This window comes from Vombatus ursinus, unplaced genomic scaffold, assembly GCF_900497805.2.
Source record: "Vombatus ursinus unplaced genomic scaffold, bare-nosed wombat genome assembly UNPS02015406.1, whole genome shotgun sequence".
In the NCBI taxonomy this organism is placed as follows: Eukaryota; Metazoa; Chordata; class Mammalia; order Diprotodontia; family Vombatidae; genus Vombatus; species Vombatus ursinus.
In genome coordinates, this window is record NW_020955184.1 from 4,322,227 (window position 1) to 4,339,093 (window position 16,867).

Genomic DNA, 16,867 nt, shown 5'->3' on the forward strand with positions numbered 1-16,867 from the left:
ACAGATTGAAGCATACTTTTTTTTAACCTTTATTTATCTTGAGGTTTTTTGTTTTTTTTTTTTGGTTTATGTTTTTTTTCACAACATGACTATTACGGAAATATTTTGCATGACTACACATGTAATAACCTATATTGAACTGCTTGCCTTTTCAATGGGTAGAGGGGTGTGGGGAGGGAGGAAGGGAGAGAATTTGGAACTCAATGTTTTAAAAAAGAATGTTAAAAATTGTTTGTACATGTAACTGGGGGAAAATAAAATACTAAATAAACAAAAACAAAAAAGTCTACATAATTACAAGCCTCTAAAAGGTGAATATAAATAGTAACCTCAACATTATAAAAATGTATCACTGTACAAGAAATTCACGTGCTAACTCTATAGTTCATTCATCTGATAATCATTGGTTGACAAGCATAATTTGGAGCATATGAAAAAAATTTGCTATAACGTGGAAGCCCATTCCCAAATTAGGAATCAACAATATCTAGCTCTAATGGCTAGTAAACAATTTAAGATGTTACTGGCAGGTCTAAGACACAAAAGAATGAAAAAGAAAGTGTTGAAGAATGGAGAAAAATACAGAGGAAAAACAAGCATATATTCATATATTCATGACATCTGTTGCTATTCTATATGTTTATACTTCAGTGGGTGTCAGATTCTATCATTGTGAGTATTTTCTCCAGGGACACTGACTACAACCCATCAACGCCTTGTCATACTGGGGGATTCTTGAATATCCTTCATAAAGAATATACTCAACATGCCAGAGGAATTCCTCTAGACTTGATAGCATTCTATAATTGGTCTGTTGTATGTTGCTCTTGACATATGACTGGCTCATTTCCTTTACTAAATCATACATTTCTTAGATGATAAGCTTTATGTTAGTTCTTGTGTTCGAATCTTCATTGGCAATATGTTACAGTCCTTTTCCTGTCACCATATTTGTCTCCATTCCCCTTTTAAAATGCACACCACTGGCAATTTTGATCCTTTGGTGACTCTGGTGCTCCATGATTTGTAGGCATATAATTTAACAGAAAAATATTGGTGTTTAAAAAAAAAAAGGGCGAGGAAGGGTTTGAGTCAAGGAGTTATCTAGAATGGACCAAATGAACCCCAAAGATCCGAACGCCTATCTGACTGAGATTTGTGTTTCACACAGGCACCTGCCCAAAGTGCAATGAAAAGGCTTTAGAAATTTCTAAGTACAAATTCTGTATCTTATTTTGCAACTGTTGCCACATCTCTATCTTCAACCATGTGCATAATCTATCATATTGCTGATCTTATTTTCTTTATATTTTGGGAAATTTTCATGTGCAAACCCATGTTTAAGACATTTGAATGATAACATAATAGAAATGTTATTTTAAAATTAAAAAAAAAAAAGAAATTTCTAAGTACAGTCCAACCTGCTCCCTTCCTCCTTTACAATTCCAGACTTCGCTCACTGTCCATCTATGGCTCCTATTTAATATACATTGTACTATCACAATATATTGCCTAATCTAACTGTGTGCCACAGTACATACAATATTCGTTTATTTTTCTGTATCGAAAATTCTACCTTCTCCTCAAGCTATTGTCCTATTGCTACCAGACAAACTCCTCGAAAAAAGTGGCTACACTCACACCACTTCTACATTCATGACACTTTCGTATCCAATCTCTTCTCTCTATTCACATAGCCACCATTTAAATTCTGGCCTTTATGTCTTGCCAAGATTATTACAACAGTCTCCTAAGTGTCTCCCCACTCCAATCCATTCTCCACATATTTGACAAAATGATTTTACTTAAGCACAGGTCTGGCCGTGTCATTTCTTTCAGTAAACTCCAGTGGTTACTTTTTTGCTTTTAAAGCTCTTCACAACTTTGCTTTAAGCTCTTTCCTGCCTTACTGTACACTGCTTGCCCTCCTAAATTCTGCAACCTAGTCTTTTCTCTATTCCTCACACTCCATTTCCTATCTTGGTACCATGCTAGAATGCACCCCCTTTCCCCCTAACTCACTGAACCTTTCTCTTCATTCACAATACAGTTCAAGCACCACCTTCTATATGAAGCCTAGAATTACTAGTGTGGGTACCCTTTCCCTTCTTCTATCCAGATCCCCTTTATGTGTTGTTTTCCCTGGTCAGAATGTTAGAATCCTTGAAGGTAGGTGGGGACTATCTTGCTTTCATATGCCCAGAACTTAGCTCAGTGCCTAATAAATGCTTTCCCTGGATTTTCATCACATTGTGCTCTTCTGGTTTTTCTCCTACCTATGTGACCACTCTTGTCTCTGTCTCTTTTGTAAAATCAATATCCACTTTCTAGTTCTCCTGTCTGGGTTTAACCCAGGGCTCGGTCATAGGCCCTCTTCTCTTTCTATGCTCCGTGAGGCTCATCAGTTTCCATGAGTTCAACTACTACCTCAATGGAAATGATTGCCAAATTTACTTAGCCAGCCATCATCTCACTAGGTTCTCGAGCTTGAGCCCCACCTCACCAAAGTCCTTCTGGACAACTTCATCTAGTTGACCTATAGACTTCTCAAATTCAATATATTCAAAACAGAATTCATTATCTTTCCACACGTGGCCTTCTAGGTCCTTGAGTTCAGCCTTTTGACTGAGTCCAAGTTACACAGAATAAATACTTTTATTAAGGGGATTTGTTCTGTGAAGTTTGGATTCGGTCAAAGGCCTGCACTTGATGACCCAGAGGGCCACATGTGGCCTTGTGGCTGAAGGTTCCCTACCCCTAGGAACAGCTAAAAATAGTAGTTATCTTATACAAATGATGTGCAAGAGGAAGAACCAACACAGAGGAATTAGATGGGAGAGGAGGGCTGTTGGTTCTGGAAACCTACTTTCATCAGGAATGGGTTCAAGAGGGAACAATACATATATATCTAAAAGAGCATAAAATTCTTATAAATTTAGAAAGAAATAAAAAGCCAAGGGGATAGGGAAGGGCGAGAGGATAAGGGATCTTTAGAGGAGAGGGTGAGGGAATGGGTCAAGTTGGGGTACAGAAGGGTGTTTAGATTTATGGGAATGGGAGGATAAGGGAGGGATCCTTGGAGGGGGGTAGGTTAAGTAATAGGAGGGCAAGGTATCTGGTAGAAGTAAAATACAGGAGTTAGGAGGAATAGGAAATAGGAGACATGTATAAATATGAAAACAAAGATCAGAAGTAGAATTTGTTAGGGAAAATATATGTTGATGTATGTATGTATATATGTATGTGTGTGTGTTTAGGTTTATGTGTATGTATATATCTATATCCATATATAAATATATTCTTGATTAATTGCAGTCTTGGAGGGAAGGAGGGGAAGGAAGGAGGGAAAAAGAACAAAGTAAAAAGTTCACATTAGCAAACAAAAGAAAACTTACAAGGAAGCAAAGAAAAGATAGACAGCTTTCAACACAACTCACAGCATTATATAGGCTTTCTTGAAATGGAAATTTATTGCTATATATTTTGAATCCTTTTTTACGTTCTGCTGTGTACATGACATTTTCCTTTTCTTATTTTGTATTTAAGTTTCAACATTTAAGTTTATAATATGTTTCTTTTTATTTTCTTATTCTGTATTTAAGTTTTAAACTTAAATACAAAATAAGAAAAGGAAAATGTCAAATAAACATAGGTTAATTTTAGAGGAGGATGTTACTAGCTATTGGGGGAATAAAAAAAATTGGGCTTAAGTTGAGTTTTGAAGGAATCTAAAGGATTACATGTTTTGCATATATCTCCTTCTCTCTAGCCACATGGCTACCACCCTAATTCAGGCCTTTATCACCTCTTGCCTAGACTATGGCAACAGCCTCTGACTCCAGTCACCCTCCTTTGTGATCTATGCTCTCCAAGGTTGTCAAAATTGATATTCTTAAAACAGGAGTCTGAATATAAAATGCCATATTCAAGAATCTTCAGTGGCTCAATGTCCCTAAATTACAGTCACCTGTGTATTATTTTACATACTGCACAAGACTTCCCTATCTGACAAATATTGCTGAAAAAATTAGAAAGTAATTCAGCACAAATTAGGTGGAAATATCTTACATGCCATGTACCACAATAATCCTAAAATGGACACATGCTCTGAATATTAAAGGTCACTACAGAAAAAAAAATGAGGAAGAAAAACAGATAATGGACCTTTGCCAGGTATAGCTAGAGGAAGAATTCTTAATTAAACAAGGGACAAGAGCAATCAAAAAGGATGAAATGGTTTATTTCCAATGTATAAAATTTTAAAGCTTTTGAAAAAGCAAAATTAACATAACCAGGCTAAGAAATTAAGTTGGGGAGTTGGGGAAATAATTTTTGCATCTCTCTCTTTGGTAAAGATTGGATATTTAGGAATCTAATATCAATAAAAAGTATTCCCCAATGGATAACTGTATAAAGGATATGAATGAACAGTTCTCAAAAGAAAAGCAAACTATTAACAACCATATAAAAACTTGCTCAAAATAACTACTAAGACAAATGCAAATCAAAAAAACTCTGAGGTTTCACCTCACATCCAAATTGTCAAGGATGACAAAAGATGGGAAGTCGTTGTAGGAAGGATTGTGGAAAGATGGGCACAGTAATACACTTTTGGTGGAGCTGTGAATTAATACAACTATTCTGAAAAGTAATATGTGAAGAAAGTGACTACAGTGCCATACTTTTTGACCTAGATTCCACTCTGCTCAAGGAGGTCAATGACAAAAAGAAAGGTTCTATCCACATACAACAAAGTGTAGCAGCAGCTTTTGTAGTTTGAAAGAATTAGAAACAAAACAGAAACCCTTCAAATGGGAAATGGCTAAGCAAACTGTGGTATACCAATATAATGGAATATTACTATGCTATAGGAAATGGTGACAATAAAATAGAGAAGCATGGGAAGACTGATGCAAACTGATGCAAAGTGAAGCAGACAGACCAGGAAAGTATTATACACCATGATTACAATAACAAACAATCAAAGCTGAATGATGTGAAATGATAATGACCAAGCTTTGCAGAGGTGGGAAACTATGGGTCCTCCTCTATATGTCAGATTTTTTTATGTGGTTAATTTTGCTGAAATGTTTAATTCTTTTTAAAATTCACTGTTCTAAAAGCCTTATAAGAGCCATCTGGCTCTCTGAAAAGAGAAGAGATATACTGAGAAGTGAGTATGATGTAAAAAATAAAAATTTCTTTAAAAATTGAGTTCTTTCCTATTCTCAACTAATTTCACACAAATTCTCCCTATATTCCATCCAAACTACCCTACTGGCTGCTCACCACATTCCATCTCCTGTCTCTTTTGACTTTGCAGAGGCTGTGCCCTATGCCTGGAATGATCTCCCTTCTCACTTCTGCCTCTTGGAATCCCTTCAAGGCTACAAGAGACCTCTCCCACAGTAGTCAGTATTTCTGAATCTCCCCAAAGTACAGGTCATTTCTACCTATTAAATGTAAGCAATTTATAATGGCAAGATGACTTTTTTTTGTCCTTGTACCCTTAGGGTCCAGACCTAGTAGGTCCTTAATAAATGCTTATTGAATGTTAGAATGATTGTTAATCTCCTTTGAGTGACTGTGAATGAATGAAAAAATTTATTAAGCATTTACTAGTAGCCAGGCACTGGGAATACAAAGACTTTTAAAAAATTAACAGGCTTTGATTTCAAGGACTTTATATTCTAATATGGGAACACAACACAGAAAAGGAAAACATGACCAGGAAAGGAGTTTTGTCCAGGGGAGATGAGAGGAAAGTGATAGCATATTAGCAAGCAGAAGGTGAGATGGCCAAGGTGCATGGTTTGATAGGATGTTAAGTTGAAGAAGGTCTGGTGCCTAGGGCCAGTCATAACCATTGTTTCTGTGAAGAATTTGACAACCTACTGCTCTACACCCAGAATTCCTGTGATTCCAAGTCATTAGTTGCCTAGACCAAAACTCCCTTAACAATCTCCCTTTCCTCATATCTATGCATGTCTGTCCCATTCCTTTGACAATCCTTATGTCACTCTGTATCAGACGTGTCTTCCTCCTCAAAGTTACTATAACATATATTGAAATGTATGCGTGTGTGACACACACACACCCACACAGTTTTCAATACTCCTTGGTTACACTCCTCCCCTCACCCTCTGCAACTGTTTCAGTTTATATCTTTCTACCGCTAATGCCTAGCACAGTACCTGCTAAGTAAGTAGTGAATGCTTAATAAATGCTTGTTGGTTGAATGACTGATTGATACTGAGTTTCAGCTTCAATACTTCCATCCTCCATAGTGTCTCTAATTCAAGCCCAGATTAGTGGATAGTGGGCACCCTTCGTTTCCCTAGGCCTCCCTTAAGTGGTCAGAGGAACGAGGAGAACGATCACTGACCTGGACAGGCAGAACGAACGCCACAGCCTCCGAAGTCGCTCCGCTCCGCCCGGTAATAAGAGGAACGGGCAAAAACGGAACAATGAGCGCCCAACTTTCTGACAGCGAATATGGGAACAAGACCCTCTGCCCCTCTGACTAGACCTCACTCAGGCCGGACCAGCTGGAACCCCAACAAACACCACGGAACCTTCCGGCTAACGAAGAAACGTCATCACTCCCTGTAACACCCCCCCCTTCCGGCAGAAGGTTTACTTCCGCTGCCGGGGCAATACCGCCGTCTCCCTTCTTCGCCCCCTTTTCGGGGCAAGTCATGGAAGACAGCTGGGATGTTTACCTTCCGTGGAGGGATCTGGATCGTTTGCCGAATTCTAAAAATGATGGCGGCCTTTTTCTGGATAAATGGAAGGCTCGCGAAGAGTTCACCGGATCCCAGAAGGGGACAAATAAGCAAACTCCTGAAGCCTCCTGAAAGAAAAAAGAAATATAGAACGGACGGGTTAAGGCCCGTCCTGGGACTACTACTTTGGCACTGGCGGCGGCTGAGGTCTCGGGGCAGAGACTCTGAGGTCTCGGGGAAGCTTAGTTTACAAGCCGTGGGGCGGGGTTCCGGCGGGGCTGGCGAGGCGACTTCCGCCGAACCCGCCCCTTTTCCTGCCGTGTCTCTTCGCCACGCGCGTTCTTCCTTCCTGACCCTCTGCTCCTTCCGACTAAAGGCGAGCTGCGTGGCCGGTTTTTGAGATGGATTTGGGCTCTGCCCAGCGCTCAGTGTTGGAGCTTCTCGGAGCTGTGTCTCCTGGAGACCTTCCTGCGCTTCTAGACTGGATGCGAACCACGCGTAAGGGGACACACTTGAGCGGTTGGGACCGGGGCCTGTTAGCGTCTTGCCGCTTGAAGATCCCCAGATAAAGTTCGCCCCGCGAGGGCCTCGCGGCGCACCTCCTCCTCCTCGGCGCTGGGACATGGGCTGTACTGGCTGTGGCCGGCTCATAGCTGCAGGCCTGAGCCCGAACTCTGGAAATATACTCTGGATTCGGTTTATAGCTTTCCCCGCTTACCTTGGATGAGCCCCCTCGAGCTCTTTGTGCCCCCACTTTCTTTTTTAACTGTATTTAGTTCTGCAAATCCTTAATGTGGTACCTTAATACTTTGTGCAAAATGTGTACTATCAGCATAAAGAAAAGGAACACGGAATAAGTGCAGAGGAGTGGAGGTACTGGTTGGGGAGAGGGTTGGTGGAACAATGTGGAGGATGAGTTGAATGAAAGAGCATGGAAAAGTGTTAGGAGAATTCTGGAGGAGGAAGAAAATCGAAGGTGAGATCACCTTTACCAGTAGAGCTTAAGGAAAGATTCCTATAAAAAGGCCCAAAGTTGGACCGTAACTTGCAGGGAAGAAGGAGGGCTTTCTTTGTTTGGGAGGTTGTGTGCCAAAGATTCAGGCCGAAAAGTTCCTGGCAGATCCAAAAAAGGAATGTATGATCACTAGTCTAGTTTAATGTAGAAGATAGGACAGGACAGATCTTTATGAGTGAAAGAGTTCTCTAGATAGGACTGGAAAAATTGGTTGGAACCTATTTATGTATGTTATTTCAATTTGTCCACGGAAAAACCTGCAGAGTAGATTCTTCTTTACTCCCATTTTACAGATGAGGAACCTGAGGTTAAATGACTGGGGTCACAAGCTAGTAAGACTGGGGAGGGGGATGGTACAACATGAAGAGTGAGTTGAGCAGAGAGTTTGGTGAATGCATGGGCTGGGGCTCCTTTAAAAAAGTAATCCAGAGACTTATCAATCAGTTATCCAGCTTCAATGTGAAGGTTTTATTGATTGATTGGATTGAGGGGGGAAGGGGTGGAGAAAGAGGGATGAATCAAAGAGGACTTCAAGATGTCAATCTGGGAAGATTGGAGTGCCTTTTCTCCTTACCAAGGCTAACCTCTCTACTTGTTCAAACAATCTCATTCCCTCCCATCTTCTCCAACAAATTGCCCTTTCTGTCATCCCCAGTCTTTAACTTATTTTCAGTCTCTCTCAATTTGCTGGCTCATTTCTTACTGCCTACAAGCATACCCACGTCTCACGCATCTTCAAAAAACCCTTATTTGATCCTTCTGTCCCTAACTTTTGACCTATATCTTTTCTGCCCTTTGTAACTAAACTCTTTGAAAAGGCTGTCTAGAATAGGTATCTCTACTTTCTCTTCTCTTACTCTTCTTACCCCTACGATCAGGCCATCAAAAATGCTTTCTACAAAGTTACTAATGTTGCGGAATCCAGTGGCCTTTTCTCAATCTTCATTCTTCTTGACCTCTCCATAGCCTTTGACACTGTTGAGCACTCTTTCCTTTTAGGTTTTTTCGAACAACATTCTCTCCTACTGCTTCTTCGCTGTCTCCTTTGATGAATCCTCTTCTAGATCTAGCCCTCTAACCATAGATGTTCTTCGAGGTTCTATCCTGGGCCCTCTTCTCTCTCTGTACTACTTGACTTGCTGAACCCATCAGCTCCATCTCTATGTTTGTCTGACTCTCATTTTGTTATCTGAAAAATGAATATAAGGCTCTAACGTAGAAATTGTACTTGGATTCAAATTCCAACTCCGGTGCAAGTCTTAGGCAAGTCACTTAATCTTCCTGGGCCTCAGTTCACTTAGGAAGGTTCTTGTATTTAAGAATGATAGAAGAACATGATGAATTTAAAAGTCCAAACAACATTCTGAGGGAAACAGTATAAGAAAACTGCCTAGAAGTTATGAAAAATAGAGAAGTTATGGTTGATAGAATCCACAGATTGCTAACCAAGAAATTAGTCATCAAGAGCAAGGCAGTTTTGTTACTGAATGGTTAGATTTAATATATGCTTAAAAAAAAAAGAAAATCTCTGTCTTTAAGAATTGGAAGAGATATCAGTAAGCCATGGGAGGAAAAGAATAAAAACCCAGGGGCTCTGAAGAGTGACTTAAAGTGTCTAAAGAGCTGTCTTTTAAGGAACTTAAGCCCTGTTTTCCGTTGATCTAATGAATAGATGCCCTGGGGCAATGGTTAGGTTGGGGGTGGGGGGGGTGGGGGTTACTGGGGCTTCATTCCCCTTTTCTCTCCGGCATCCATGGCCTTGAGAGTACTCCTATTTACTGTTGTGTCATTTTGTTGTTTTTTTTTTTAATCTGAATTTAAACAAAAAAAACTCTTGAGGATTTTTCCATATTCAGAGTAGAATGCCAAAAGAGATGTATCTCCTTTTTAAACTTCTCTTTTGAAGCCATAATGCTCCATTTGTTATTGCTTGCCTTAAAAAAATAATTAGGTAGTAAATGAAACTGGTTACTTTAAAAACTGGGCCTGCTTGTTTATTTCTCTTTTGAACCTCTCTCTACTTTGCTTTGTGCATTTGAAAAAATGTTTCAGTACCTTTTTTTGGTTATCACCGCCCCTACCTACCCTTTCTTACCCCAACTCTCTTCTCCCTCACCCAATTAAAACCTGGAAGGTGGGATAGAAACTCTTGTAACAAAGAAGGACAGCCAAACAAAATGAATCCATATAGTGGTCATGACCAAAAATGTATCTCTCTTTGTACACACCGCTGCCAAAGGTCTATCACCTCTTAATCAGGAGGTGGAAAATATATTTCATCAAAATAGGTCTTCTGATGGAGAGGTGCTCTACTTTGATCCAAACTTCTCAAGTCTTTCATAGTTTTCCACCTCTCCACATTTATTATCCTGTACAAATTGCAGTATGGTGAGTGACCCAGTCAATACCCCACCTTACATATAAATTATTCACCTGATTGTGCTTACTTCACTCTATATCAAGTTCTGTCTCCCAATTCTAGAACAGATCATTAAAGCAATGGTTGAAAATTGTCAAGAAAGGGAAGCAGTGGTTCCATCATTTTCTACCTGGCTGCTCACCTGTCCTTCACCATAATCTCAAGAATCTCTTCATTTTACAGGTTTTTTTTTAGGCAATTGGGATTAAGTGACTTGCCCAGGGTCACACAGCTAGTAAGTGTCAAGTGTTTGGTCTGAGGCTAGATTTGAACTCAGGTCCTCCTGACTTCAGGGCTGGTGCTCTATCCACTGTGCCACCTAGCTGCCCCTTCATCCCCCAATTTCAAATCAGCTCAGGAACACTCTCCTCCTTAGTCCCAATGCTCCTTTTCCACCTGCTTCCCTCTGACTGAAGAGGGTGGGGGGTGGTGGGAGTGGCGGCAGGGTGAACTTGGAACTCCTGTCCCTAGGTCCCATGGTTTTGTCATGATCAAGTCATTCCAAATTAACCTTGTTTGCTTTTTGAACAAGTTTGCCAAACTAGTAGACCATAGAAATGCATAGATAGAATTTACTTAGATTTTAGCAAAATAAATGATAAAAGTATCTCGTCCTTTTTGTGGATGCAGTGTATGCAGGATGACAGTTGTGTGATGGCCAGACTTCAAGGGTGAAATTGTTAACACAGGCAGCAGACTGTATGGATGGAGAACTGGACCTGGAGTCAGGGAAAGTCCTTTCACTTCTCTCAGCCTCAGTTTCCTTATCTCTAAAATGGAGATAATAAAATATGCCTCTCAAGGTGCTTGTGAAAATCATGAGATAATTATTATAAACCTAAAACACTGTTTAAATGCTAGATATTTTTATTAGCTGCTATTATTATTAGTGGTTCTATATTAACATTGCAGGAGGTTTCCAGGGGAGTACCGTATGGATCTGTTCATGGCCTTATGCTGTTTTAACATTTTTATAAATGATCTGGATAAAAGCATAGATAGCATACTCAGGATACCAAACTGGGTGGGTTAACTAACATGTTGGATGTCAAAGTCAGATTCCAAAAACATCTTTCCAGTCAAGAGCACTGAGCTGATTCTAATAAGGTGAAATTTTACAGGTATAAATGTAAAGATAGACTTCATTTATTAAATACCTAATCACTTACCAACAGCTGAGAAGATAAAATTTTAGGTAAGGTAATCCTGTGTTCTTATGTAGTTTGCAGGACAGCAGAAACCAAAAAAAGTTGGTAAAAAGCCCTGGAGCATATCTTGTGATGGAAGAAATCTGCTTATTTTTACTCCTGTGTGGGAAGAAAGACGAAACATAATGTGATCCATAAAGGATTGGGCCGCCAAACCCCATTTTGTTACAGGATATACCTGTTGTTTATCTAATCCTGCCTTTTCAGATTGGGTAGTTCACAGTACTTGTTCTCTCATAGTACAATCTGACCCCATCACTCTACTAATAAACAATTCTTTGAGAAGTTACTAGCAATCTCTTAACTGCTAAATCCAATATCCTCAGCCCTCATACTTATGGGAAAAAATTTTTAGTATAGAAATTAGGTCAGGAATCAGACTTCTGAAAGCAGAAATAAATAAGATGAACAACAGTGTATATATAACTTGTTCATTGTTCAGTCATTTCAGTTGTGTCCAACCTTTTGTGACCCTATTTGAAATTTTCTTGGCAAAAATACTGAAGTATTTGATCAGTTCAAGATGCATTGTGAGCTCTGACTCATAAGCTGGAAAAGGCAATTCTTGAGAATTCTAAATTATTAGTATATTCATTGTACATAACATATAGATTAATATAAAAATCACAGTACCCTGAACTCATGATGCCTATGATGATGGGTTTCCTCCCAGACCCTTCCCCCTTCCAAATTTCCCTATTACTGTTGAAAGCACCACTGTCTTTTTTTTTTTTTTTTTTTTTTTTGCTTTTTGGTGAGGCAGTGAGGTTAAGTGACTTGCCCAGGGTCACACAGCTAGTAAGTTTCAAGTATCTGAGGTCAGATTTGAACTCAGGTCCTCTTGACTCCAAGGCTGGAGCTCTATCTACTGTGCCACCTAGCTGCCCCATGAATGCACCACTGTCTTGCCAGTCGCTAAGGTTCACAAGCTAGGCAATATCCTCAACTCCTCATTCTGCTGCCCACTCCACTTTTGTAGTATCTGTTATGTACCACCCCTTCTTTCCGAAGACCTCATGCCTGGACTATTGCAGTAGCCTGCTGGTCCATCTGCCTGCCACAAGTCCCTCCTTATTCCAGTCTATCCTTCAGTGATCTAAATTGGTCTGACTGTCACCCTACTTACTACTCAAACTCCAGTGCTTCCCTGTCACCCCAAGGATCAACTATAAAATCCTCTGATTGTCATTTAAAGCCCTTCATAACCTGCCAACCTCACTTTTCCAGTCTTATACTTTATACCCTACCTGTCTACCCCCACACGGCCCTACCCCCCACTGTGATTTCAGTCCTTCCTGTTTTTAGTGATTGTCTGTAAGCCTGCAATGTTCTTTCTCCTCATCTCCATTTCCTGGCTTCCTTGACTTCCTTGATGTCACAGCTAAATTTTACCCACTACAGGAAGTTCTATGTCCTCAGACTCTCAAACTTGGAGTGGAGGAAGGCAAAGCAGAGTAGGAGCAACGAGGGAAAGAAACTCGGTTAGGGAGGAATGGAAAGCTAATCATACCCCCCAAATTTTAAAATGTCATTGAAATGTGTTCCCATGGTGAAAATAGACAAGATACAGTGAAGGATGGGGGACAGAAACCCACAATGGCTTTCTTTGGTAGTGGGAAGAAGGGCTACCTTAAAAGACAGTCTTCTGTAAGCAATGGTTGTGCTTTCCAGGATTACATTGTAATTCCTGTATGGTATAATAGTTATATGATCCTGGGGAAATCCTTAATTTAGCCTTTCTGTGCCTCAGTTTCCTTATCTGTAAAATGAGGACTTGGACTCAGTGGCCTTTAAGTCCCACTTTGAACTCTAAATGAGTGATCTCAAAGGGAGTATGGAACCTTGGGAAAGATTAATATCCAGGTTGGTTGGAGGAGGATAAAAACCTAGAGGAAGTATATATTAGTAATGTGATGATTATAAGGACTGGATAGGAGCAGGCTGTCCAGACAGTAGAATATTTTTGTATTTCATTCCAGTATGAACTACTTAAAAATATAACACCTGGTTGAATTACGCAGCATAGTAACATTGTTATAAAACTTATGGCAAATAATAATTAACATTTATGTGGAACTTAAGGTTTACAAAACCTTACATATATTAACTCATTTGATCCTCACAACAGCCCTATGAGGTATAGATACTATTTTCCGTATATTACATATGAGAAAACAGGCTGAGAGATTAAATGTCCTGCCCAGTATCACAGTTATTAAATGTCTTAAGTGGGATTTGAACTTAACTCTTCCTAACTTCAGGAGTCTGCTACTCGAGACTGCCTCCTTACATAATTTGTGCCAACTATTTACCTTATTATTTAGTCTGAAAATCTTTAATGAGTTAAGAATGACTCAGAGTAGATAATTTGATGGCATCTGTAGCCTACCTTAAAGCTTGAATGCTGTATTGAAGAGAAAAATAATATTCTCTGTCTAGAAGTAGATTTATTGATGCTCATTCCTGTTTGGGTCATTTTGCTTCTCATAGCTATAACTCAGATACTATTAATTGGCAATAGGAAAACTTTTTGCGTAGGTATGTATGTATTTATCCGCATATGGCTATCCAAACAAAGAGGGGGAGGAGCCCATCTCATTGGCCTAAAGATGTTTCCTATGCCAAATATTTAATTTATATAAGTGGGCACTGGAAGTATGCAGACTGAGCTATGAACTTCATGCAGACTAACCAATAACCACTGAAATAAATGTTCTTAGATACTTCTTTGTCTATGCAACTAGTAGTTAGGCAATAAAAGAGAATTGAGTTGTTCAGCTCTCACTGTTATCCTGAATGATGCAGAGTTCTTTTGGTTGAATGAGCCTGCTGTACACTAAATTTGGAGTGCTGGAAGCATTTATACTTGGGTATGCCTTGTAGTTCCTTACCCTTGGACCCAGAAAGAACCTAGTCATTTGGATTGATAGGGAGTTCTCAGCCATTTGGCAGTTCTCTCTTGTGACTAGACTCTAAATTCTAATGTCTAAATCAAAGGAATTTTGTTACCTGTCCATGAGTTTCATTCTCACTCTATTTAATGGGAGTCTCTTTCTTGCCAGAAAGAAAGTAATAGAAATATCACATCAAGAATACCAAAATGCCTATGGTACTTTGATATTTTAATCTAATAGGCTGAATTAATTTACATATGATGGGGGTAATAGAATTATGTGTAAGTTTTATTTTTTTTTGAGAACTAAAGTAATTTGGAATTTTGTAAAAGGACTTTAAATGGTGTTAGACATAAATCTTTCCTTTTAATACTGCAAGTCAGAAACACTGAAGTAAAAAAGTCTGTAAGTGGTTTTTTTTTCAGATGAAAGATAAAGAACAATAACTGTTAACCCAGTTATGCCTGCAGATTAAAAAATGACATTTCTGCTTCTTTTTTAGGAGATTTTGATGAGTTCATTCATGATAATAATGACATTATATTGAAAAACATTGCAGAAGATCTTCGGAATTGCTTACCCCTAGAAACCATGCTTTCCTCGGAGCAAGTAGCCATTCAAAAAGTAAATTTTTGTTTATGTAAACTGCTACTTAAGGATTCTAGCCAAATTTAAAGTGGTGGGATTGGTTAAATGGTAGCTGTATACTTGGAAGGAAAATGTGTGGTTCCTGTTTTCATTGCGTAGAGCCATAGACTTAGAACTGGAGGGGACTTTGGACATTATCTATCTGGTCCCAAACCCATCATTTTACAGCCCAGGAAGATAAGACCCAAAAAAGTTTAAGTAACTTGCCCTAGTGTTTAAGCCCACTTCCTCTACCTGTAAATTTAATTATCTTTCTATGGCACTATCCTGCTTCTCATTTTTTTGGTATCAACAGATAATAAATTTATTGAGCATTGTCTTTATTGATACAATTTATCTTTCATTCACAGTGCCTCTAAAATAGCTCACTGAGATCACATTCTTTCTTTGATCTGTTTTTGCCCATTCAGTCTTCTCTTCTGCTGTCTTTTAAAGCTACTTCATTTTATCACTTCAGTGACATTCTCCTAGAACTCTCCTGAGTAGATCCATTGCTCTTTTCCTCCCACTTTTATTGCAAATTTTGTTGTCTGCAGTAAACTTATGACTTTCCCTCATTTTTTTCACCATTCCTTAGCATCATTCATTACTGTTTCTCCTTTTGCTCCCGTCTGGAGAAGAAGGCTGAAGAAGAGCCTTTTTCCTTTCCAAGACTAACCCTTCAACAGGTACCCATAATCCCATATTTTTCTGTCGTCTTCAGTAGATTGATTCTGAAGTCATCCCTTTGGCTACTTAACCTTCATTTTCTTCCTTTCTCTAGGTTCCTTCCCTGCTGCATATAAACTCTTCCAAGTCTCCTCCAACTTGAAAATCCTCACTGGATGCTACTACCATCCTTGCCAACTGTCATCTATCTCTGTCTTTCCTTTCTCTGCCAGACTTCTTGAGAAAGCCTTCCTCACTTGATGTCACGACTTCCTGTCCTCTCACTCTCAACCAAATCCACTACAGTCTGGCTTCCAATCTGATCATTCAACTGAAACTGTTCTCACCAAAGTTACCAGTGTTCTCTTAATTTTATCAGCTCTAATGATTTTTTCTCAGTCCTCATCTTTCTTGACCTCTCTGAAATGTTAAGAACTTAGGACTAATTGCTAAGTTCTAAGAAGTGATAAAATCACAGATCTTTCAGTTATTTGAATATATAGTTTACAAAGCACTTTCCTCATAGCAGCCCTATGAAGTAAATAGTGCAAGTATTATTCCAGTTTTACCAATGATAAAATCTGAGGGGGCGGCTAGGTGGCACAGTGGATAGAGCACTGGCCCTGAAGTCAGGAGGACCTGAGTTCAAATCCAGCTTCAGACCAAACATTTGACACTTAATAGCTGTGTGACACTGGGCAAGTCACTTAACCCCAATTGTCTTAAAAAAAAAATCTGAGACCTTGAGAGTTAAAGTGACTTGCCTATGCTCATGTAGTTAATAACTATCAGAGCCAAGATTTAAACTCGATATTAATAACATATTTCTTATTCCTTGCCCTTTAACCTTGTTTTACTTAGGGGAGATAGAGATGGGCATAGAATTCCTTACGTTCTTTTCCTATCTAAGTTGTTTAACAAATTTTGCCACATTTCCTTTTGTACAACACTTACCAAATTAAATGGACCATGGATCACTTTGTGACTTGAAATGCGTTGACGAAAGTCATAAATTCAGGATTCCATACTCAAGATCCTAGGCAATTTGGGTGAAGGGCAGTGACAGGTAATTAGTCACTGCCAGAGTTTTGACTTAGGAGGAGAATGAAAGTAAACCACAAGTTGGAAATCAGGGTCACGGCATATCTCTCTTCAGATTTTCACTAATATATGCTACATAGTAGTTGGCAGGGAAGAGTCATGTGTGGAAAGTTAGAGGGAAATGAGGAAGTTGTATTGAAAGGAGGGAGTAGGGAGAAGTAATGTCTCTTGTCCCAGATTGCAACTTATCCTTAAAGACACTGGATGCT

At 39.2% G+C, this 16,867-nt stretch overlaps 2 protein-coding genes across 4 annotated transcripts in view; one reads left to right on the forward strand and one right to left on the reverse strand.

Moving 5' to 3' along the window:
- Positions 1–6,808, reverse strand: part of SRP54 (signal recognition particle 54) — a 57,485-nt gene extending 50,677 nt beyond the window's left edge. The window contains exon 1 of one of the 2 annotated variants that reach the window (XM_027847426.1): positions 6,723–6,808. The gene's annotated coding sequence lies outside the window, so the exon portion shown is untranslated. Of the gene's footprint in view, positions 1–6,385; positions 6,601–6,722 lie in introns of those variants that run through there. The other variant, XM_027847425.1, reaches the window with a different exon arrangement.
- Positions 6,809–7,033: 225 nt separating this feature from the next.
- Positions 7,034–16,867, forward strand: part of LOC114032181 — a 48,222-nt gene continuing 38,388 nt past the window's right edge. Inside the window, exons 1-2 of one of the 2 annotated variants that reach the window (XM_027847428.1) lie at positions 7,034–7,223; positions 14,764–14,885. In XM_027847428.1, coding sequence (XP_027703229.1) covers positions 7,127–7,223; positions 14,764–14,885 — 219 coding nt within the window. In that variant the 5' untranslated portion in view covers positions 7,034–7,126. Of the gene's footprint in view, positions 7,224–7,382; positions 7,702–14,763; positions 14,886–16,867 lie in introns of those variants that run through there. The other variant, XM_027847429.1, reaches the window with a different exon arrangement.